The sequence below is a fragment of the Dermacentor albipictus genome, chromosome 1, assembly GCF_038994185.2.
Source record: "Dermacentor albipictus isolate Rhodes 1998 colony chromosome 1, USDA_Dalb.pri_finalv2, whole genome shotgun sequence".
In the NCBI taxonomy this organism is placed as follows: domain Eukaryota; kingdom Metazoa; phylum Arthropoda; class Arachnida; order Ixodida; family Ixodidae; genus Dermacentor; species Dermacentor albipictus.
In genome coordinates, this window is record NC_091821.1 from 250,935,294 (window position 1) to 250,958,959 (window position 23,666).

Below are 23,666 nucleotides of genomic sequence, written 5' to 3' on the forward strand. Positions count from 1 at the left end.
TACAGAAACTTGCTAACCTTAAGAATACTGAGACGTGAACATCGTTTTATAATAATTGCGATAATGGCTGTTCATTATTCGAAAACTATTGGAAAAGTATTCGACATCCGATTCGATTTGATTCGTATCTGGCACTAGTAGATTCGTATTCGATTTGGTCTCAAAAATCACTATTCGCACGCCCCTACTAAACATGAACGATGCTGATAGCAATACTAGACTGGCTGGAATGCACAATTCTTGACCACACATGTCTGCTGAGTGCAAAACAAACGCTGGAAATGGAGCAAGGCACAGTAAACTTAACAGTATTACAATTTAGTTTGCTAGAGACCATGCATTGAAAATATTAGGATTTTGAAAGGTAATATTATAATAAACTGCGGCATCATTCTCGTTCAATAAGCCGTGGCAGTGCTATCTGATTTTTCTGCTAAAAAAAAAAAATGACGAGAAGGCAGAACCTCAGAAAAGGACGAATACATTTGTCTGTGTTTGTCTAAGTTGGCGATTCTTTATATACTGGAGTTGTCATCCAAAGCTAGGAACACTGATAGAGGTCGTTATAAAATCTATTTTCATGAGACTTCTGATAATAAGTCTGTATTAGATTAATGTATCTACTACTACAAGAGAAAATAATTAAGTGCTTAAAAGTTTCGTTGTTACAAGAGTATTCTTTGGGCGTGTGCTCACGTCTACGTCTTCTTTTCTTGTGTTTCTGAAAAGGAGATAAATACCATTTGATACTACCACTTAAGGTGACGGCGCTGGATATCAAATAAATATGTCTGCACATTTTCTTTATTTTCAGTTGCTAAATTCTAAAGACCTGAACAGGCTTATAAGGTAGGGAATTAGTCGTTGTGGTTGTGTTCATTACGAACAAGCCTTAGCGCTTTTTTAAGCTTCCTGAGATGTGACAGCCATACGATCCTTATCCTAAAAGCCCAACTAATCAACATTCATTATCAACATATGATCACATGGGTTTTATACATAGGGTCCCATATAATAATGTCGGATTATTCGATATTTGGAGAAACGTCACATGCTATGCTTCTTGTTTTCGATAGGGAAAGTTCGCTGGTTTGTGATTTACTCGAAAACAATATTTCTCTTTCGTACGAGTGCGTGGGAATGACTAGACACGCGAACAGAAACAACCCCACAGGCCAATGAGGTCACGTATTCAGAGCAAAGGTAATATTTCTCTCGGCCGCTTGACCTTTACCTGTAGGTAGCGATCCAGCAGTATCGTCAGCTGCATAGACTGGCCCCGACTGGAAGCCATTCATGTGCGCTTTTGCCTAATATTAGGAGCGACCAGGCTCTTAGGAAAAGACTAAAGGACCGCGAGGGCAAATCGCGTCAACTAGTAGACGCCGGTGGGCGTGCTTTGTTGCTGATATCGCGCCGATGAGATCGTCGAACCGACCGTTTCGTCGAAAGCGGACCAAGCCCATTCCACGACAGCGCTTCTCCCTGCGCGACCCACGGAGCCAATGCAGTCCATAGTCACGTCGCTCGAAACCTGCCGTTCGGAGCCCTTCTCGATGCCTTGTTCGGTTTAATTGTATTTTTATTATTTTTCCCGAGACATCCGCTGCACTTGGAGGATTCTTTCGCTCAGTAAAGGATTTTGAGGTCTTGAAGGGCTATGCCCCGTGACAGACGGCCGTCGGGCGAGGGGCCCGTCCTCGGCCTTGCCCTCCGCCGCCGCGCGCTTTACGCAGTGGCCGTGTACCTTCCGCGAAGACCTCTCTCGTGGGCACTGCTAGGCGTAGTAGTTGCATCAGTGTCGCCCACCGCCGTTTGGTCACCTCAGGCGTTAAACGCTGAATGCCCCCGAGATCGAGGAGCCGCAACGATGAAGGGATTCCCTCGTGCTCACTTTTGCTGCGAGAGATTCGCTCAAAGAGATTCGCTTCGTCGCCTGTTCTTTGGTTTGCAGGTTTCAGCCGTATTACTCAGGTTTGTAAGACATTACAATTGCTATTGCTTTTTATCCTATTTCGCGCATTAAGCGACCGCTAGTGTGGTCAGCCTAGCTAGTTGGTAACATGCACTATAACGCTAACACTCGCAAATACGCGCAAGAACAGCCGAAAAATAAATAAATAAATAAATAAATAAATAAATAAATAAATAAATAAATAAAGCGAGCGCTGTACTAATTCTTCTTTATTTCTGTGTATTTCCGTGTCTTAGCCTTTGCGCGTTCAGATGGCGTTTCGGGCGTCATTGGTATTCTTTTGTAATGTGCAGTTCAACGCACGGACATGTCGATATTTTCGACTAGTTATTTTTTTTCAGCGTTAATTGAAGGTACAACCCCTCTAAACTCCAAATGATATGCTGGCGATCATTGAGAGCTCGAAATAAGTTACGCTTCGGCGGTCGCTTCGGCTGCCACACGCCAGCGCAGCCAGAAAAACGCGCGCAGCGACCGGGTTTATTTTTCTAGGAACACCATCGTCATGTCAACCTTATCGCTACTGAACGTCGGCGAATTTCCTTATATGTCATGAAGTCACGATATTCTCCGTGATGCCAGGTCTGGCCTTTGGACACGAACTTTAGCGTAAAATTAAATATCAAATGCGGGTTTTTCTCAACCTTCACACTGGATAAATGTGATCATTTATGTGCGAGAAGTGTGAGGTATTGTTTCTACAATTTCGAAACTAGTGTACGTCAGCACTCCTTTGACAACAGCAATGCCCGATATGGTATGCAAGGGTGCTTCACGTAAGTAAACAATATTTCGAACTAGAACGGCGCAGCTCAGGCGAACGAGACGAACGGTATATTGTTCCCAGTCATCTTGAGCTACTCAGACAATTTTTATGTGATATTAGTGAGCAAGCTAGTTTAGCTCGATAACGCATAATTGGAAACATTCGTTCTGAGGCGTAAGTCGTATTTGAAAAAGATTCAGAGTATGCTCATAAATACCTAGCGAAGTTGTTTTTTTTTTTTGATGTTATCTTTTACGTCGTCCTTTTTCTTTTTTTTTTCTATGCTCTGAAAAAATCCCTCGAAGCATAAAAACAAAGATTGCTTTACTTAGCTCTTGCGCATCTGGATGGCAGCATTGTGAATCATGTTCTGAAACTTCGATGGGGGCGAAAAGCGAAAGCACCCGTGTACTTAGATTTAGGTGCACGTTAATGAACCCCGGGTGGTCGAAATTTCCGGAGGCCTCCACTACGGCGTGCCTCATAATCAACAAGTGGCTTTGGCACGTAAAACCTCATAATTTAATTTTTTTTTGTTCCGCAACAACGAATTCCACATGTACATTGTGAAAGAAAGAAAAAAGCGAGTGGCTACAGCGTTCGGTGCATGTAGCATGTAGATCAGCACCTTCGTGGTGAGAGAGAGAGAGAGAGAAAGCAAGGAAAGGAAAGGCAGGGAGGTCAACCAGAAGAGTATCCGGTTTGCTACCCTACACTGGGGGTGGGGCAAAGGGGAATAGAAATAGGAGAAAGGGAGAAAGTTAGCACTGAGTGCGTGTGGGCGGGACACTATGCACAGGGACACTATAAACGGTCTCTTAAACCGGTGCAAGCTATAGAAGTAATCTGCTACAAAAAAAAATATGAAAAAAAAGGAGGGTGAGCGGCGGGTGTATTAGTGAGAGTATAAGGTTCATTGCCCTCGGGGTTTTCGCCTTCAACGCACGTAAAACTGGAAGTAATGGCCAAGTGTAAAGGTTTGGAATCAAATTCGTTCCTGAAATCGACCTCCGCCAGGGTCCTAAATGATAAGAGAAGGCAGGCACTGAATGAGGATGCAAACACACGCGCGGGCTTTCATCGACGGGCACCGGGACTTCGCTCGTTAAAAAACGCCATTGAGAGCGCTTTCCTTCGGAGCCACCAGCTCAGTGTTCGTCATTTTTAATACTTCGTGGGCTTCCCAAAATAGGGCTTGCTTCAGAGCCTAGAAAAAAGAACCACGTAAAAGAATAACATTAAGAATTCTTCATTGGGCGTTTCATGGCAGGTTCAACAACTTTTCAAGTACGGCTGGTGCCCTAAAACAAATATTAAACATTTTGCACACGTAAACTAAACTTATATGCCAACTAATCGCACGGCAAAAATAATTCTGAGTAACTCAAGACGACTGCGACAGTATACCTTTCGTCTCGTTCGTCTAAGCTGTACCATGCTATTTGTGCATGCATGTGTGTGTGTGTGTTTCGAGCTGCTAAGAGTGCCCTGTTCACTTTATATGGCGTTGCGGCTTAGTCCATTTGGAAAGAGTAATTACCAGGATTTTCGTCAACACAAAGCGGGTAAGTCTTCATTCAGGCGCCTTTCCATGGCATTACTGACATTCGAGATTACCTCGCGGTCACAACGGCGCGCCGGAGCAAAGCCTGCATGTTCTCTCACTTTGTCGCGCTCTCTTCTTTTTTTTTTTGTGTGTGTGTGTGTGTGTGTGTGTGTGTGTGTGTGTGTGTCTGTGTGTGTTTTGTTGACATTTTTTTTTCTTTTTTTACTTGGTTACCAGGCTGTCGCGTCTTTCAATGCATTTTAAATGACCTCATGTACTATGCTCTCTCTCTCCAGTGCACGTTCACCTTTATGTCGGACTATAGCTCTCTATCACTTCTTCAGGTTTCTCTCTCGCTCTCTCTCTCTCTCCCTCTCTCTCGACCTGAGTGTTCTGTACCAATCGCGGTGGACTGCTAATAGCACACCCGGCGCTGTTAGAAGTAAAATAAAATCATGTATAAGCAAGGGGACAGCAAAACGCAATAATTCGTGCAAGCTATAGAAGTAACCTGCTACAAAAAAAAAAGATATGAAAAAAGAGGAGGGTGGGTGGCGGGTGTATTAGTGAGAGTATAAGGTTCATTGCCCTCGGGGTTTTCGCCTTCAACGCGCGTAAAACTGGAAGTAATGGCCAAGTGTAAAGGTTTGGGATCAAATTCGGTCCTGAAAGACACATGCGAAGCTTTTTGGCTGCCGTCGCGCGTCACGTTGCTTCCAATTTCCACGGTAGAAAAGTCAGGTCGAGCTAAATTCTCTATTCGAATAAGGACAAAAAGAAATGAAGAACTCACTTCCTCTAACACTGTTGTAGTATGTTTGCAAAGCTAGCATGTAAGCCAAACGCAAACGTGAATTATTATGCTTTCAACTTATCACGAGACATCAGAGAAATAACACATTTTACGCTGTCATTCGCTAACATACGCAGTACTTTTCCCTAAGCGCATGGAAATTTGAATATACTCTATTATAACAATAGTGATATAGTCATTCTAACTGAAACGTGGCTGCATTTTGATAATAATGACGATGAGATGTTAGGCGAGTGGGTTGATTATATTATCTTTCTCAAGGACAGGCTTGCTTTAAGTAGAGGTGGTGTACTAATCGCGATTAAAAAGTGCATTACATCCTTTATCATTAACAGGCTAAGTCCGCCGGAAATTGTCGGAATCTGCATCACGCCGTCTGGTTCGCAGTCATTTATTGGTGCACGTTACCGGCCACTAAACAGCCCTGATGTTTTCCTCGCTGTTCTACTGGAAAACCTTGAGACAAATGAAACAAAATTTCCCAGAGCTATAATTTCCCATTTTAGTAACTCCGGCTAATCCATCAAGCTAACACTTGACTATTCATTCCTTTCAACTAGTTCACCAGCCTATTAGTCGCAAACACATTGCCGCAGTTGGACGTTGTCCTAACTGCGGCACCCGATAAGAGAGAGAGAGAGAGGTTCAATGATACGAAAGGCAGAGAGGTCGGCCTGAGGTACAATCCTCTAGCGAGATACTCTGAGCTTGGGGAAGGGGAAGAGGGAAAGAACGAGGATAGAAAGAGGCGCATGATGGGTGACGATGACGACAGAAGGAGGATGTAAAACATACACAAGCAATTTCGACTGCTCAAAGCCTATAGTCCAGGCCCGGACTTCTTAAAAAGTTAAGTAAGGCCTAGATGGCCTTAAAACTCGATTTAATGTCTTGGCAAAGGCCTAAAATAACGTCCTCCGACAGTGGATGCCATCGACCACGGTTTGGAGAATTTTTTGCAAATCTTTCCTTTCAACATTTTCGTATCCTAGAGTAAACGAAGAATTGTGTATGTTAAAAGATAAGTTACAGGGTCTCGTGCATGCGCACGTACCTCTTATCTCTTTCTGCACTACCTCATCAAAGCCTTGGTATCGCATGTCTCTGCGTGCTTTAAACCACAATAAGAACAACAAAAAACGCTATTTCAAGGTTGTAAAACGCCGGACGACCACTGTATCTTAAGCTTAACAAAAATTTGACAAACAAGGAATATTTTATAGTTCTAGCTTCTACAGCTTATAGTTCATACACCCGAAGAACAACATGCGCACGAGGAGCGCCGTTGGGAACAGCAACGAGAACGTAAACGGCGCCGGCGCGAAACGATCACCGACGAAGAACGTTCCCGTGATGCTGAACGAAAACGAGAATTGCGAGCTCGGGCAACCATTCCACTCTGTGAAGATGGAATGGCAGCGAAAGCACTTTGCTTTTCATTTGAGAGCTTCGACTGTCGTCAGCTATCGCTGCCATTCCATCTTCACAGAGTGCAATGGTTGTCATTTTTTTTATTTTGCTGCAGCAAATTATTTATGAAAAGCCTCTTCTAATAATTTGTGCATTCATCATTGTTTCCAACATGAAGCGTAGACAAGAGCAATAAAGAGAATGCCCTGGCATTACTTCTATCCGCTTTTCCATATTAGTTGTGTGCGTTGTTTTAAAGAAACCTTTTGCTGTCATTTAATTTCGCTATACGTTTATTGTAGTGAGCTTTAATGTACCGCATCAGCAGCATTTCCTTTATATTCTGGCGTACTACGTGCCAAATTACGATATTATCGTGAGACACTCCCTAATGGGGAACGAATTAATTTCGACCACCTGGAGTTGTTTAACATGCACCTAAATCTAAGTACACGGGTCTTTTCGCATTTCGCTCCTATCGGAAGCTCAACCGCTGAGCTACCACCGCGCGTAAAGCAACATTTCAGTGCATGTGCACACCGGATTTTCCGCCTGATCACCGACTAATAACAATAATCATCAACAAATTTTCTCCAGCGTGCCTGGGCCGGGCCTGGTCATGCACACGCGGTCCCGGCTAAGCTTAGTAATGAACGCCAGGGCCCGAGCGGGGCCCGGGCACAGAGCGGGCCTGGGCGTGTCCGAAAAATCAGGCACCTGCAGTATTCTAACCTGGGGTTCTTTAACGTGCACCGAACGTATGGCGCTCAGGCGTTTTTGCATTTCGCCCCATCGGCCGCAACCACGGCGGGTAATTGGTGCTTGACGTAGAAAATGTCACTTAACACTGAAAAATGCAAACGTACTCCATTCCATGAGGCGAAAGAGTGTGCGCCGGCGAAACACCTGCTCCTATACCCTCTCCCAACGTTACTAGACTAGCTTCAGTTGTAAAACTCCCCGCCCGCGCGCTTACAGCCGCTGTCGCCACTTCTGTGACAGCCGCCAGAGGGCAACGCTGTTCCATCGGGCTCCACTGCAGACGCCTCGTCACAGCCTTGAGCTCGTGCGGACGGGCAGTTTGCGCGTGTTTCAAGCTCGCTGGCGTTCTCCCTTGTCCGAATTAGTGATACCACGAGAAAGCGGTATCCACCTACAGCAATAAGATTTATCGCGCCAGTTCGTTAATACTGAAAGAAGGGTAAACTGCACGAAAGGAAGAAACGCATACAGCGAAGCGCAGACGCTGCGCAGAAGCTGCTGTGTTTCTTCCTGTCGTCTTAACGTTTCGCGCAGTTTAGGCTCACGAGCCTGAATATCTGGCCAAAGTGCGTGATTGTAGGATGATCTTCATCCCCACCGAAGCTTCTCACCACGCGAAAGAAGCGCTACAAAAAGAAAGACGAGGTTGGTCTTTGTACACACAAGCCACACACACAAAAAAAGTCGGATTTTTTATTCCGTGAAGATGCTTAATCAGCGAAGCTGAAACGTGCGGCCCCTGTGTTTATCACTGGGTTAATCCTGAGGGTTTATTAAAGTATTTCTCAGTTATGAGGTTACACACACAATCGGCTGCGAGAGAGAACGACGTCACTGACGGTATGTCCGCAGTTGTCGCTTGCGTTCGATGTCTCGAGTTTGCTCGGCGGCGTGGTTAGCAGCCTTCGCCTGCGATTTGCTGCTTGTGATTCTTCGAAATTAAATTTCTTCAAGATTAAATCTTTCCGTTACGTAAGACCATGAGTGGCTCATACTCCCTTAAGCAATCGCTCATACCCCCGTAAACGTGGCCTCCCCATTACGACGACAGAAGTGAAGTGCAATTCTACGCTGGAAAGATGAACGGCGACACAGCCAGCTGTGGAAGATGACGACGAACGCGGGAGCAGCGGCATGAGCGCGTGCCGTTGATTTCGCAGTGAGTTCCCGATCGGCACGAGGAATCGCTCTGTTACACGCGGACCGAAGCATCGCATTGCTGGGAGCACAGAAAAAGTGGTGCGCCGAACTGTCAACATCGTTCCGATAGCGGCCTATGCAGCCAGGTACGCAGCAGGTCGGCATCGTCTGCTGAAATTCTTAAGAAACTCGGCGAATGCTACAGTTTCACGGATGACATAATTGCTGAAATTCGCCGCCAACAACGAACCACAGGATACGCCAACGCTGCACCGCGTGCTTAGTCCGGCCCGCCCGCGTAGCCGGCTAGTGAGGAAGTGAAGCTGGGCGCGACTGCAGCGCCACGAAGGCGCGGGCTGGTGGCGGTTCCGCGCAACGGCGCCGAGTTTTAAAACTGAAGCTAGTCTAGTAACGTTGCCCTCTCCAACCCCCTCCCCCGCAGCGCGCTCTTCCCCTGCACCCCTGGGTGACACAGCACAACCTACGGCGAAGACTCGACTTAGAAGAGCTCCGTTGTTAATAAATAAATAACGCCGCCCTATAGATTTATATGGCACATGACGCTTTACGCTAGATTCCGCTGTCGAAGATAAAGCGTTGACTATACGTGTGGGGAATTTTGTAGTGAAGTACCAAAGGCGTTGTTTACCTTTTTTCTTTTTCAGGCTCTATAGCATCTATACTATCGCTAAGAGACAATATTGAGGCAAGATATCAACAGGGTAAATGCTGAGCAATGTTTCTTTTGTCAAGTGCCAAGGGTTGTTTCCCTTCAGGTGTGTAGATAGCCTTACCTTTTTTTTAGCTCATTCCACAGCGCTCATACGCTTCAGAATACAAGTAAAGAAACGTTTCCTTACATATTTGGCTCTCGGAGGTTCGTTAGTTGCGCTTGTACACTACAATTATTATCGTCACATTCTTTTGCTGTTTTTCGGGTAATTTACTCGCCTGCTAAGTCGCCTTCTGACTGACCGCAATATCGGTTATTTCTTCTCTGATACATATTTTCTGGTTCTAAGCAGTCGGAAACAAGTATAGACTTTTCTTGGCGAATACATGTCCCATGCGCAGCACCACACGAGTTGAACGTAAAAAGTACTTCCGTGCACTCCAGCGGTAAGCTCTCCGGCGTCTGTCTCTGCGTAATCCTTCCCTGCCGAAGAATACGATGGCATATTTTTATGGCAACCGTACAAATCATTCTTCTCTACAGCACAGTCATATTTGTTGGGAAAGTACACGCAAAGAAATGGGGGTGCGTAGCGCATTGCCGGCGGATGCCGTAACTGTCTCGGTCAAGGCAGGCTTACGAACTGTTCTGCGGAAGGTGAGTAGCCGTCAGGGACTCGGCGTTCTCCCGATTGACCTTCCTTCCAAGGACTGACCGCACCCATGGCGTCTCAGCTGTGGTATTCTCCATTCACTTGTCTCTCTCTCTCTGTCAGTGTAGGTGCTTATGCGTGTGCGCGACCCTCTGTGGTTGCTCAGTGGCTGTGGTGTTCGGCTGCCGAGCACGAGGTCGCGGGATCGAATCCCGGCCACGACGGCCGCATTTCGATGGAGGCGAAATGCGAAAACACCCGTGTACTTCATGGTTATATTACACGGACGATATTAAGAAGGACAGGACGTGGACGGACGTGCGCTACGTCCGTCCACGTCCCGTCCTTCACTGATATCGTCTGTGTAAAACTGAACGCAATATAACCATGAATGTTCACCAACTAGCCCCCTTCATTGCTTTACCCGTGTACTTAGATTTAGGGGCACGTTAAAGATCCCCAGGTGGTCGAAATTTCCGGAGTCCTCCACTACGGCGTGCCTCATAATCAGAAAGTGGCTTTGGCACGTAAAACCCCATGATTTAATTTTTCAATTTTTTTTGTTCCGAAACAACGAATCCCACGTGTACATTGTAAAAGAAAGAAAAAAGCGAGTGGCTACAGCGTTCGGTGCATGTAGGATGTAGATCAGCACCTTCGTGGTGAGAGAGAAAGAGATAAGATAATGCAGAGAAAGGCAGGGAGGTTAACCAGAGGTAGTTCCGGTTGGCTACCCTGAGCAGGGGGAAGGGTTAAGGGGGATAAAAAGAGAAACAGAGCGGAAGAGGGAGATAGAAAGAAAGAGAGACAAGGACGAGCAAAGCGCGTACAGTAAAGAGCGGTATGGGGCGGCATTCTTAGTCTGTCGTGAAGCCCCGTAGACCGCAGGAACCTTAATAACGCGAGTAAGGCCTTCAACGCGGATGTTCTTTCGGAGCATTGACCTAAAGCTTTTAGTTCTGATAGTGGACGATTGTCCAACTGGTCCAGTACTCTGCACATCACTTGTCTCTGAGCACTATAACGCGGGCAGACACAGATCATATGTGCGAGCGTCTCGTCGACGTTGCATGTGTCACACGTGGGGCTGTTGGCCATTCCAATGAGGAAAGCATATGAGTGTGGTGAAAATCGACATTCGCCAGGGTCCTAAATGATAAGAGAAGGCAGGCACTGATCGCGGATGCAAACACACGCGCGGGCTTTCATCGATGGACACCGCGGACTTCGCTCGTTAAAAAATGCCATTGAGAGCGCTTTCATTCGGAGCCACCAGCGCAATGTTCGTCATTTTCAATACTTCGTGGGCTTCCCAAAATAGGGCTTGCTTGAGAGCCTAGAAAAAAAACCACGTAAAACAATAACGTTGAAAATTATTCATTGGGTGTTTCATGGCAGGTTCTACAACTTTTCAAATACGACTGATGCCCTAAAACAAATATTAAACATTTTGCACACGTAAACTAAACTAAGATGCCAACTAATCGCACGGCAAAAATAATTCTGAGTAACTCAAGACGACTGCGACAGTATACCTTTGGTCTCGTTCGTCTAAGCTGTACCATGCTATTTGTGCATGCATGTGTGTGTGTGTGTTTCGAGCTGCTAAGAGTGCCCTGTTCACTTTATATGGCGTTGTAGCTTAGTCCATTTGGAAAGAGTAATTACCAGGATTTTCGTCAACACAAAGCGGATCATTCTTCCTTCAGGTGCCTTTCCATGGCATTGCTGACATTTGAGATTACCTCGCTGTCACAACGGCGCGCCGGAGCAAAGCCTGCATGTTCTCTCACTTTGTCGCACTCTCTTTTTTTTGTGTGTGTGCGTGTTTTGTTGGCATTTTTTTCTTTTTTTTACTTGGTTACCAGGCTGTCGCGTCTTTCAATGCATTTTAAATGTACGCATGTACTATGCTCTCTCTCTCCACCTGCTGTTGTTAGGAGGGGGAGGAGGGGGCATCCATGCATGTGCAGTGCAAGTTCACCTTTATGTCGGACTATAGCTCTCTATCACTTCTTCAGGTTTCTCTCTCTCTCTCTCTCTGTCTCGACCTGAGTGTTCCGTACCAATCGCGGTGGACTGCTAATAGCACACCCGGCGCTGTTAGAAGTAAAATAAGATCATGTATAAGCAAGGCGACAGCAAAACGCAATAATTCGTGCAAGCTATAGAAGTAACCTGCTAGAAAAAAAAATATGAAAAAAAGAGGAGGGTGGGTGGCGGGTGTATTAGTGAGAGTATAAGGTTCATTGCCCTCGGGGTTTTCGCCTTCAACGCGCGTAAAACTGGAAGTAATGGCCAAGTGTAAAGGTTTGGGATCAAATTCGGTCCTGAAAGACACATGCGAAGCTTTTTGGCTGCCGTCGCCTGTCACGTTGCTTCCAATTTCCACGGTAGAAAAGTCAGGTCGAGCTAAATTCTCTATTCGAATAAGGACAAAAAGAAATGAGGAACTCACTTCCTCTTACACTGTTGTAGTATGTTCGCAAAGCTAGCACGTAAGCCAAACGCAAACGTAAATTATTATGCTGGATGACCGCACTGCTCAGCTCTGACCAGACAGCACAACTCTGGGCCGTCCAGCGAGCCGAGGAAGCCGCTTCGAGACAAGGTCTCGGAACCGCGTCCGCGGCGGGTGCCCAGACCCACTAAAAAGACGCCAGACTCAAATCTTGTTGATTTGAAATAAAAGTTTACGCTCTCTCTCTCTCAACTTGTCACGAGACATCAGAGAAATAACACATTTTACGCTGTCATTCGCTAACATACGCAGTACTTTTCCCTAAGCGCATGGAAATTTGAATATACTCTATTAATAACCATAGCGATATAGTCATTCTAACTGAAACATGGCTGCATTTTGATAATAATGACGATGAGATGTTAGGCGAGTGGGTTGATTACATTATCTTTCGCAAGGACATGCTTGCTTCAAGTAGAGGCGGTGTTCTAATCGCAATTAAAAAGTGCATTTCATCCTTTATCATTAACAGGCTAAGTCCGCTGGAAATTGTCGGAATCTGCATCACGCCGTCTGGTTCGCAGTCATTTATTGGTGCACGTTACCGACCACTAAACAGCCTTGATGTTTTCCTCTCTGTTCTACTGGAAAACCTTGAGACAAATGAAACAAAATTTCCCAGAGCTATAATTTCCCATTTTAGTAACTCCGGCGAATTCATCAAGTTAACACTTGACTATTCACTCCTTTCAACTAGTTCACCAGCCTATTAGTCGCAAACACATTGCCGCAGTTGGACGTTGTCCTAACTGCGGCACCCGATAGGAGAGAGAGAGAGTGGTTCAATGATACGAAAGGCAGAGAGGACTTAGTCAAGCGGCTGAGGCAGTTTTTTCCCTCAAGACCTGTCCATATTCAAATGTATGTTGTATATGGGAAATAAAGCTGTTACTACTACTTACTACTACTGTATTTTCATATTACAAAATTTTTTTTATTCATCTGTAACATATGAATTTTGTCCGCTTTAGATTTTCTATTAGATACAATTCATAGAATTGTGATATAATTTTTCATTGCTGAGTTAGAGTTGTAAACTTCATAGTTTCGTTTTTAATTTATGATTATGAATTTATGATTTTTGTCATTTTTTAATAAAAAATGGACGTCATAAGCCGAAAATTCGAAACTTGCAGTCAATAGATTTTAAGTGTTTCTTTTAAATGCAACAAACCTCGCCAAATTTGGTGCAGTGGTTACCGAGAAAACCGAATGCCAATATTCGAATTTGAAATACGAATTTACATGTATTTAGATAGGAGCACCCGAGCTAACGCTTCCTCTTAAGAGTGGCGGAAAGCAAGTTGCTGTTTTTTGTCAAAAAAAAAGAAAGAAATCCTGTTTCTTTCTCAATAACGGCGTGTGTGTCATGGTTTTCACTTTTATTTGTATCTTGCGCGCGCAATAGACCTTCAGGTGTTGGTAGCCCCGTGTCCCCGTCTTTTCGGCCGTCTTGCGTATTGTGGCTGCGCTATATTGCACACGATGTCATATGCCAACACTAGTGTGTCCTTCTGAATTTCTTTCATGGCGCAGTGGGGCGTAAAGCCGAGATATGCCTTGTACAGACGCTGAAAAGGCGCAGTATGGTGGATAATTAGTATAACACGCATAGGCTTAACGACTGCTACCATTCCTTAGAATGCAACAGACGTACGTCACCCTGGTGACGCACGTCTGTCTTATTGACAGACGTGCGTCGAAAAGCACAATCGCTACTGTATAGGATTACGTAGCACCGAAGCTTGTTTGTTTTTTTCTGGACGTAACTGATCTGTGGAAAGGGCATTCGAACAAAAACTAGGCGTTTTATGCGAAGCATATTACGAGAGCTCAACCCAGCTCCTCAGGCGCGGCGGTGTCGCCTTGAAACCACGTGACACCGTGACGTCACGACAGAGGAGAAGTGGCTTTGGCTCAACTCTTGCAAGATGGGCTGGGTGGGAATCGAACCAGGGTCTCCGGAGTGTGAGACGGAGACGCTACCACTGAGCCACGAGTACGATGCTTCAAAGCGGTACAAAAGCGCCTCTAGTGAATGCGGTGTTGCCTTAGAAACGAGCTGTCTCTAAGGCTCAGGCGTGCGTCGCTTGCTCAGGCACACATTTCGTTGCCGCGCCGAACGCTGCGTTGCTCGACGCTCACCGCGTCCAATGCGGGGCGTCCAAGGCGAAGCAGAGTAACGCATGAGTTGTTTCTTCGTCTAGCCGAACCAAATATAGCCAAGCAACAGCAGTTCACCAAGCTAAACAGTGGTTCAACAACTAAAATAAAGGCTAGTATGCTTCGCATCCTGGGCATAACCTTACCTAAGCCACAGCCATTTTTTTTCTGTTCTTTCAATAAACAATACAATGAAAAAATCTGTTGAATATAATGCGCTTTTCCCTTAGACGTTGCGGTGCTTTAGAGAAATGTTTAAGCCGACATTACAGGCAGAGGTTATGTGCAGTAATGTTGGTTTTATTACACAGAACAGAAGTGCGCTCTCGCACTACTTTATTGGTTAGCGTATAGAGGCTATATACTGTAAGCCCGTTTGCTGGTGCTTTGGTTCGGTGAACACTAGAACCTTCGCGCATACAGGGATTCCCTCGTAGCTTGTGCCATGCAGCTGGACAAAACCAAGATAGCTCCGCTTTGCCTTGGCACGGAGCAAGTCGGGCTACTTTTTCATTTCGCCTAATTAGATTATTATACTATAGTAATTAACAAACTGCTCAAATAATATAGTGAACGCAAAAGTGTAATCGCCAAAGTTGCAGACAATCCTGAAAAACATCCGATTAAGCGGTCTGCTGCTTATTGTGAGTTCCATAATACTTTTCTTTTTCTTTCCATGCTCGAAAGAAAGCCATCGAAATGCAGAGCGGTGCGCTCGAACTGCTCGAACGCGCAGCGTACGAACGAGGGCCCATTCACGCCAGGAGCGCTGTCCAGTGCCAGGATTGAGAGAGAGAGAGAGAGAGAGAGAGAGAGACGATATAAGGAAGGCAGGGATGTTAACCAGTCAAGAGTCTGGTTGGCTGCCCTGCGCTGGGCGTAGCTCGGCGTATACGCTTTTCGATGCACGGCTCCGTTCCAGAAGTCTGGTCACCGTTATTCGGCTGCCGGCCACCGTCTTACTGTGATCGCAAATCTCAGCGCGTCTATTACGCAACACAAATGCGACACTGGCGGCAAGCTCGAACAACGCGGTCAGTGTTGTCGACGTGTGCGCCTAGTTACTTGTGGCCCGTTAGCGCGTCCTGGCTAGGACCGGCCCTTGTTCGTGAGCTGCGCCTTTGGCAGCACGGGTGTCGCGGCGCGCGAACGGCTGGTCACGTGTAGTACTTTTCTTGTATTTCGCAGGGTTTTTTTCTTTTTTTTTTTTTGCGAGCACGGAATAAACTTTTACGCACTACAAATTAAGCGGCAGACAGCTGGACTGGATATTTCGCAGCATTGTCTGCAACTTTTTCATTGAAGCTTTTGCTCTCAATGTAATATTTGAACAGTTTGTTAATTATTACAATCTTAGTACGTGATTAGGCGAAGGACTAAAAGTAGCCTGACTTGCTCGAAGCAACGGCAAATCCCGTTAACTTGGTCTTGTCCAGCTGCGTTGCATTCGCATATTTTTTAAACGTTGGCACAAGTTACGTGCGACTCCCCATGTATCCACAAATACAGGGCGTCCCAGCTAACTTTAGCCAGAGTTCAAAAATATGCGAATGTCACGTCTCTGGACAGAACCAAGGTAATGTTTTTTTTTTTTTTGCCATCGCCTGGAGACGCTCAAATGATTTTTTCCTTGTTATTAAGACTAGTTATGTAATTAAATAAATAAATAAATGTAATTTGGCGGAATGTGAAAAAATAGTCTGAGTATCTCCAAGCGACGGCAAACAACTTTACTTTTGTTCTGTCCAGCTACGTGGCATTAGCATATTTTTAAACTCTGGCTAAAGTTAGCTAGGACACCCTGTATATTCTCCAACATACCGATCGACCTGACAGCAGAGCCACGCCAGTCCCGGGACGGCAGACAAAGAATGATTCGCTTTAAACTAAAATAACGTAAAAATATCTTGCTATGTGAACTGGGCGTAAATAGCGAGTCCTGTAGTATCCTAAGCGAAGCGACTACAGCGCACTAACAGACAAGGGACGAATAACGGGGACAGACACAGCGATTGCGTCTTTACTTTCAGTAAGGGTAGGCAATTACTTCATAACAAGTTGCAATTATATATTATCGTCGCACGCAGTTGGGTTATATGTTTCACCATTGTAGCACACTGAGCACGTACTAAGGACAAAACCTTTGTTGCTTTTTTTTTCTGTTTAGGAACTGGAGAAAGACGACGTCAAACCTGACGACCTCGAGGCAATTCACGATGAGTACAGCAAGGTAAGTCAGACTTTGTTGGATATATATATATATATAATTTTGCTGAAACAGAATACGACCGAGGCGGTGATGCCATGCCTTCTTCACTATTCGTTGCTTCAGTGCGGCGGACGCTAGATAATCGAGCATCTGTTGCAGCTCTTTCGCTAATTAGCCAAGATTGATTAATTAATTATTTATTGGCTGGTCTTGTTCCGATGACAGTAATGGAGGAGGACGCTGCAGGAGACAACAGCAATTCACTCGGTTTTAAAAGCGCCATCTGATGTTGAGATATTCATTGACGAAAATTCCCTTTTCAAATCGCGCGAACATGTCCGGTTCACATCATTTCCCACTATTGTTGTGGGGGTGTAAGTTCTGACTCAAATGGCTCATTCTATCATTGTATAAAATATTCATCAAAGTAATTTCCAATAGAATCAAGGAAGCACTGAACTTCATCGAAATTTTCAACAGAATCAAGGAAACGCTTATCTTCAATCGAGAGAACAGGCTGGCTTCAGGGAGGAGTATAATGCAATGAATGACATCCATGCCGTCGATCAGGTAATTGAGAAATCCACGGACTACACCAAATCTCTCATATGACTTCCATAGACTACGAAAAGGCATTTGATTCAGTAAAAATGCCAGCCGTCATGGAGGCATTGCGCAGTCAAGGAGTACAAGAAGTATACGTGAATATCATAGCAAATATCTGTATACTCCGCAGCGACCTTACTTCTCCACAAGAAAGGTGGCAAAATACATATAAAGGGAGTCGGGCAAGGAGACGTAGTCTCTAAATTCACTGCATGCTTATAAGTACTGGGAAGGCTTGAGAGGGAAGATAAATGGTCAATATCTCAGCAACCTACGGTTCGCAAATGGCATTGTCCTGATCAGAACGCTGGGGATCAATTGCAACAAATTATTGAGGACCTTAGCTGTGAAAGTGCAAGAGTGGGGTTGAAGATCAATATTCAGAAGACAAATGCATTGTTCAATAACCTGGCAAGGAAGAATTCATGATCTGCAGTCACCCTTTAGAACGTATGGAAGAGTACGTTTATCTAGGTCAGCTACTCACAGGGGGCCCCCGGTCATGAAAATTAAATGTATAGACTAAAAAGGGGTTGGAGCGCGTACCACAGGCATTACCAAATTATGACAGCAAACTTACCTCTGTCATTGAAGATAAAAGTGTACAATCATTGCATTTTACTGGTACTAACGAACGTGTCAAACAGAAACGTTTTCGGGCTCGGTTCGGTTTCGGGTTCACGCTTTTCGGTCCGGTTCAGTTTCAGCTCTGGAGCGAAAGTTATAACTCTTCAAACTGGTTCGGAGCTGTGTGAACTGGTTCATTCGGTTTCAAACGTATCCGAAGAAAACAAAAGCATTCATGTGCCTCCGGTTTCTTCAAAAACGCGTGGTACATCTGGAGAGACAAGTTTCCTTGGGTTAGAACGCCTGCAAACCATTTTATTTTTCACGAGTATTAACTTTAAGAACATTAAAAGAAAGATTGGGCGCCATGCACTTTTGTATATAGGCATGTCAGATCTGAAGATTCAGGGTGATTCACGGGGCCCTGTGAAGCTATCGAATGCATTTTTGCAATGCGACCTTTGTGACGTGTAGAGGAGCCCTTGCAAACAATCCCTACACCAATAGGCCACTCTACATTTATTGGTAGATTTTAAGTAAAAGTTGGTATAATTAGTTATTTTTTGAGCGTTCGAGAAATTCAAGTACCATATAGTGTAGTTGCGGGCTCGGCAGCTTTCCAATAGAGAAATATAGGCAAGACACAATATTTTTTGTTGGTGCACCACTGAAGTTGCTCACGTTCGCTGCTCATTCTGTTAAAAAAAAAATTGTCTACGTCATCTAACGCTAAACTGACCATTAAATATGTGTTCTTTTTTTGCAAAAAGCAATAGAGGTGCCTAGTTCTACACGAGAACACGTCATATATCATTTCGCAATAGTGAGCAGTCGCAACTAACACAACATTACAAGTACTTCCTGAATCCATAAATTTATAGCTAAAAGATTTATAGGAGCCAAATAAGTTACCTAGTGAAAGCACTCAACAAATGTACTGACACGTGTACTTGGTTATCCTTCTCTCGGGGGCTGCATTTCACCGGCTAACTTAAAGTTATGGCTCAGCGCAATGGCGCGCCAACATGATTAGGAGCTTACTCGTAGGTTATTGTTGATTGTGTCTGTTGTCACCGCATCTTGTGTAATGTGATTGTATGCGGAACGCGAATTCTGCAGTACTTTCTGGAAGGCACACGGACACCAGCGATTACGCTGGACCCTTCGGCAGGTCATGTATAAAAGCCGATGCGCTTTACCGGCAAATCAGCTTTTCGATGACCGCCGACTTTGCTCGCTGCGATCGCTGTACTTGAGTGTTACCTGTTTTGCTGGGCACAAGTTCGCCCAATAAAAAATTAGTTACGTGATTGAGGGCTATCGCTACTGTGTTATTCAATGTCACTACAACGTGACAGCACAATATTTAATTAAGGTGCATAGCCATAGCAAAAATCCTGGAAATAAACAAATAATAATTTCTGTAAAATATCATTTGCAGTTCTTAATGCCCACGAAAAAAAAAACCCCAGCAGCAAATTTCTGCGACTTTCCCAGGATCGAAGCTCAATTTCCAGAAAAGCTGTTTCTTTGGAGCAGTTTCATTACCAACTTCAGTTGCCCGTATGATTCAACCACACATTTAAAGCGTTGCTCCCCCCCCCCCAAATATAATGCTTTCGAATACTTGCTTGAGGAACTTTCAGTGAAGTAGTAAAGGTAGTAGTTGAGTTGGTATTGAGTTGAGTGGTTGTAGGCTACTGGTGGGATTAGCCTTGCAGTTGCTGCCGGCAGTTGCTCCACCGTAGCGACACTTAAAATAAATAAATCACATAAATCAGTCACAGACCTCACCATTACAAAAAGTCACTCCTAAACTCACCATGTCGAGGCCAAATCCGTGTCCTGCAGGTAACTTAAAAGAAGGCGAGAGACATCCTTCCTACACAACTGGTTTCCGCGCGGGAAAATAATGTCCTGAAGAGAACTGTGAGGAACTCCTGTCTTCTTGAGGGACCCGAATAACACACTCGTTTCTGCGTTATACAGAGTACAGCACATAGGGTAATGTTCTATGTCAACGCACACACCACACGTCGAACATAATGGAGACAACGCCAGGCCAGTCCTATACATCCACGCAGGGGTACCAGCAGAGCCCGGGCGAATGCGGAGCAGTAATGTGGCTTGATTCCTTTTGGGGCCCTTGGTCACACATGGCTTGTGAGGTGAGCTCCACAAAAAACTGAAGTGGCACAACACCGCTTCTCCGAAGAGTCTCTTGTACTCTTGAGGCACTTTTCTCAATGGATTCCCAGACAGCGCTCTATGGGCGAGGGTGTCCGCCATCTCGTTGCCTATGATGCCTATGTGCGAGGGCACCCATTGGAAACGTATGGAGAAGCATTTGATATGGAGATTGTGCACCGAGCGTAGGGAGCTAAGACATAAGGCATCAGTAAGGAACCCGTGCTCTAACCTTTGAAGGGCAGATTTTGAATCTGTAAGAATGACAACAGGTTGAGGCGTGCAAAACTGTAGCTTCTTTAGAGCTCTCTCAATGGCAACGCTTTTGGCCGTTGTGGAGGACACGACTGCAGTGAAGCGGACAGACCAATCATACTTCAAAGAGGGAATGTGAAAAGCAGCTGCACTCGATCCTCTGACCTTGTCCACAGAGCCATCAGTAAAAATTTGAAGATATGACGTGCATATTCAGCCTCAAGATGTTCCAGAACGAGTGAACGCGTTGCCGCCAAAGGAGAACTCCGCTTAGCGCGAACGTGAGGAATTCTCAACGAACAATCGAGGCTCGCGAATGACCAAAGTGGTTTCAACCTCTTAGTTCGACCTGTAGTGTCAAGACCGAGGTAAGCAAGAGTATTAAGGGCCAAGTACGCTCGGGACTCAGATCTCTTTCGAAGGCGCTGTAGAAGTGTTCACCCGCCTACCGTCTGTGTGAGGTGGCCAATTTGCATCTATAACCTTTGTGAAGCGACTAGGCTAAGAGGTCTCGATATAGGCTTATAAAGTACTGCATTTTTAGGTTCAGTCTGCGGAACGCCAAAAGCCCTCCTTAGGCTATTTTTGTGCAAAACCTCAAGTCGTTCCAGCTTTGATAGCGAGGGGGAAGTTAAAGGGAGCTGGTACATTATTCGACTCGTCACCAGTGCATCGTGCAGCGTGATCATTGAAGAAGGGTGATTTCCCCATTGCTCACTTGCAACTCTACGGATCACTTTTAAACGCGAAAATAGTGATGCCACAATCGAGTCCACAGCTCGTCGCCACTGTAGACGGTAATCAATAATGACGCCCAAAAAGCGCTTGTGCTTCAATTGATGAAGGCAAGATTGATCAAGGTCTATCTTCAGCCGCGCATACCGTCTTCCTTTACCTGGAAACAGGATGAAGCCAGATTTTTCCACTGAGAGAGTCAACCCAACACCTTGAAGGTAATTTCTAACTGAAAGTAATGCCTATCGAGCTATCAGAGCTAAACGCTTGTGTTGATATCCGGTTAACCAAAGACAAATGTCGTTCGCATATATCGACATATGGGCATGCCTGCAATGTTTTTGCACTTCAGCGGGAAGACCAGTCATTACAACATTAAAGAGCGTTGGGGAAAGAATACTTCCCTGAGGTACACCTCGCGATACCGCCCTTTCGGTGCTTATGGTACTTCCTAACCGCACTTGAATTTTACGTTCACTGATAAATGAGTGAATCAATCCCATAAGATGGCCCTGTACGCCTATGGCCTGCAATCTATTTAGTATTGAGCTCTGAAGGACGCTATCATAAGCCTTTGAAACGTCTAGGGAAATGGCTAGTGTTGAAAGGGCCTAAAGCTCTATGATGTTCAATGTGGCTTATCAAGTCCAAGACGCTATCTTGCGCGCTTAAACCTGTGCGAAATCCAGTCATGTATGTTGGCAGAGCTCTTCTATCTTGGAGCCACCAAGACAAACGCTTACTTGCCAGCTTCTCCATGAGCTTAGCCACATAGTCACGTCAGTGATATAGGACGATACGAGGTCAAGTCTGTCATTTCTTTGCCGGGCTTCAGCACTGGGACAACACAAGCCGCCTTCCATGAAGGAGGAACGTCGCCAGTCTCCCACACTCTTTTGAGATAGCTTAGGAGCATCTTCCGGTGTTCCAGAGGTAGGTTCTGCATCATCTGGTTGGTGATACCGTCAGGACCTGGTGCACATCGACGCCGCAGGCTGCTGAGTGCTGTCTGTAGCTCTCGAAGTGTAAACAGGGCGTCCATCACAGACGTAGATGTTGCAGGCAGAGCGCAGGGATGAAATCCTGAACTTTAGTTGGACGAGGTTGAAGAAAACTAGCCATATTATAAGGTAAAGTTCGCTGCGAAGACGGTAATCATGGACTCAAAGGAAACAAGGAGCTGTAGAAAGTTCTTCAGGGTGCCAGTCTGCATCGCTTGAACATGTGAACGCAGGACTTCAAACAAAACTCGCAGAAGGTCGGACAGATCCCGATTTTTGAGCTCCTTATTTTGCTGTGCGCACTGCCTCACAACTTCAATAAAAGATGTGGACTGGGACCCATTCTCAGCCACTGCAGCTGTTTTCTTCATCTCTTTTGAGGCAAGGGAATGTCCTCCATGTCGTCGAGTCTGGCTGTGATCTGATGGCTGAGAAACTTGGACACTTTTTGCTGAAGCAGATCGAACAACCGAGTCACCCACAAAGGACTTTGCCGCCTTGCTAGGGTCAGGTGGCTCACTGACGTTGCTTATTACCACGCCACGAACTTCCGACTCTAACGCAGGGAACTCGTCACTTCCAGGTATCGGCGTCTCAGTAGGTTGTGGTTTGGGACCGCTAATGAAGGACACTCGACGGTGTAAGGCGCTTACACGGAAGGGGCAGCCACCGAAACTCGCTGGATGGTCACCCCCATAATTAGCGCAAGCAAAATCTGCCTTGCAGGCTTTGTAATCGTGGGCGCCACTGCATCGTTTGCAACGTTGACCTTTGATGCAAACTTTGGCTACATGCCCAAAGCGTTGGCACCTAAAGCATCGGGGAGGGGTTTAAACGAATTCTTTGACTGCATGCTTGGTAAAACCGAGGTCTATTTTTTCAGGGCGCTCGGTGTTCGGAGCGAACGTTAGTACAACAGAGTTAGTAGGTTTCGCTGCCCATTCTTCGAACATACACCTTTAACTTTACCTGGCCATCTGGGTTAGTATTTTCCCATTTTCACTAAATTTTACCTTGGTTGCAGATATATTTCTTCTGGGACAGCGGGATAAGTTATGCGCCGTTGGTAAAACGCACTTGTGACGCTCCAGCACATAATTAATTGTATACGCTGTAATCAACCCACACACGTTTGAAATTTGCATACGCGTCGCCCATAACTTTCACCATACTTCTGCGAAATATAATGAAGCTGACTCATTTAATTCACCGAGGACACCGCGGCCGCTCATACAACACATATGAACGGGGAGAAAACGGGTGGAGTAATTATTTGCCGAGTTCATAATTTAGCCAAAACGTTAATGTTTCGTCACAGATTACACTTAACATGCTACCCATTCCAAACAAATGTAAACCCAGTGTGACGTGCAGTTCTGAACACTGGTACACGTGGCGTTTTTACGGCCGCATGTAACAGTTTCGAGCACTAGCTCAAGAAACCTTTTACAAAAGCAGCAATTCATCCACACATATAACTTGGCATGCCCATAGGCCATAATGTTCCCCACATTTTCACCAAATGTGATCGTGTTGGCAGTTATAGGTCTCCCAGGACAGCAAGCTAAATTCTGCAGCGATTCTTAAAACGCACTTCAAATCTTCCAGAGCGCTTCCATACATAATATACTCCAAAGGCCTCAATTAACCCTAACAATTCGATCTTTGTCAGCACAGCAGCAAC

General features: G+C 45.4%; 1 protein-coding gene across 1 annotated transcript in view; it reads left to right on the plus strand.

Annotated features, from left to right (window-relative positions):
- The window catches only part of LOC135900843 (uncharacterized), a 715,897-nt gene that overhangs the window by 502,539 nt on the left and 189,692 nt on the right, over window positions 1-23,666 (plus strand). The window contains exon 16 of the mRNA XM_065430427.2: window positions 16,590-16,652. Coding sequence (XP_065286499.1) covers window positions 16,590-16,652 — 63 coding nt within the window. The remainder of the gene's footprint in view (window positions 1-16,589; window positions 16,653-23,666) is intronic.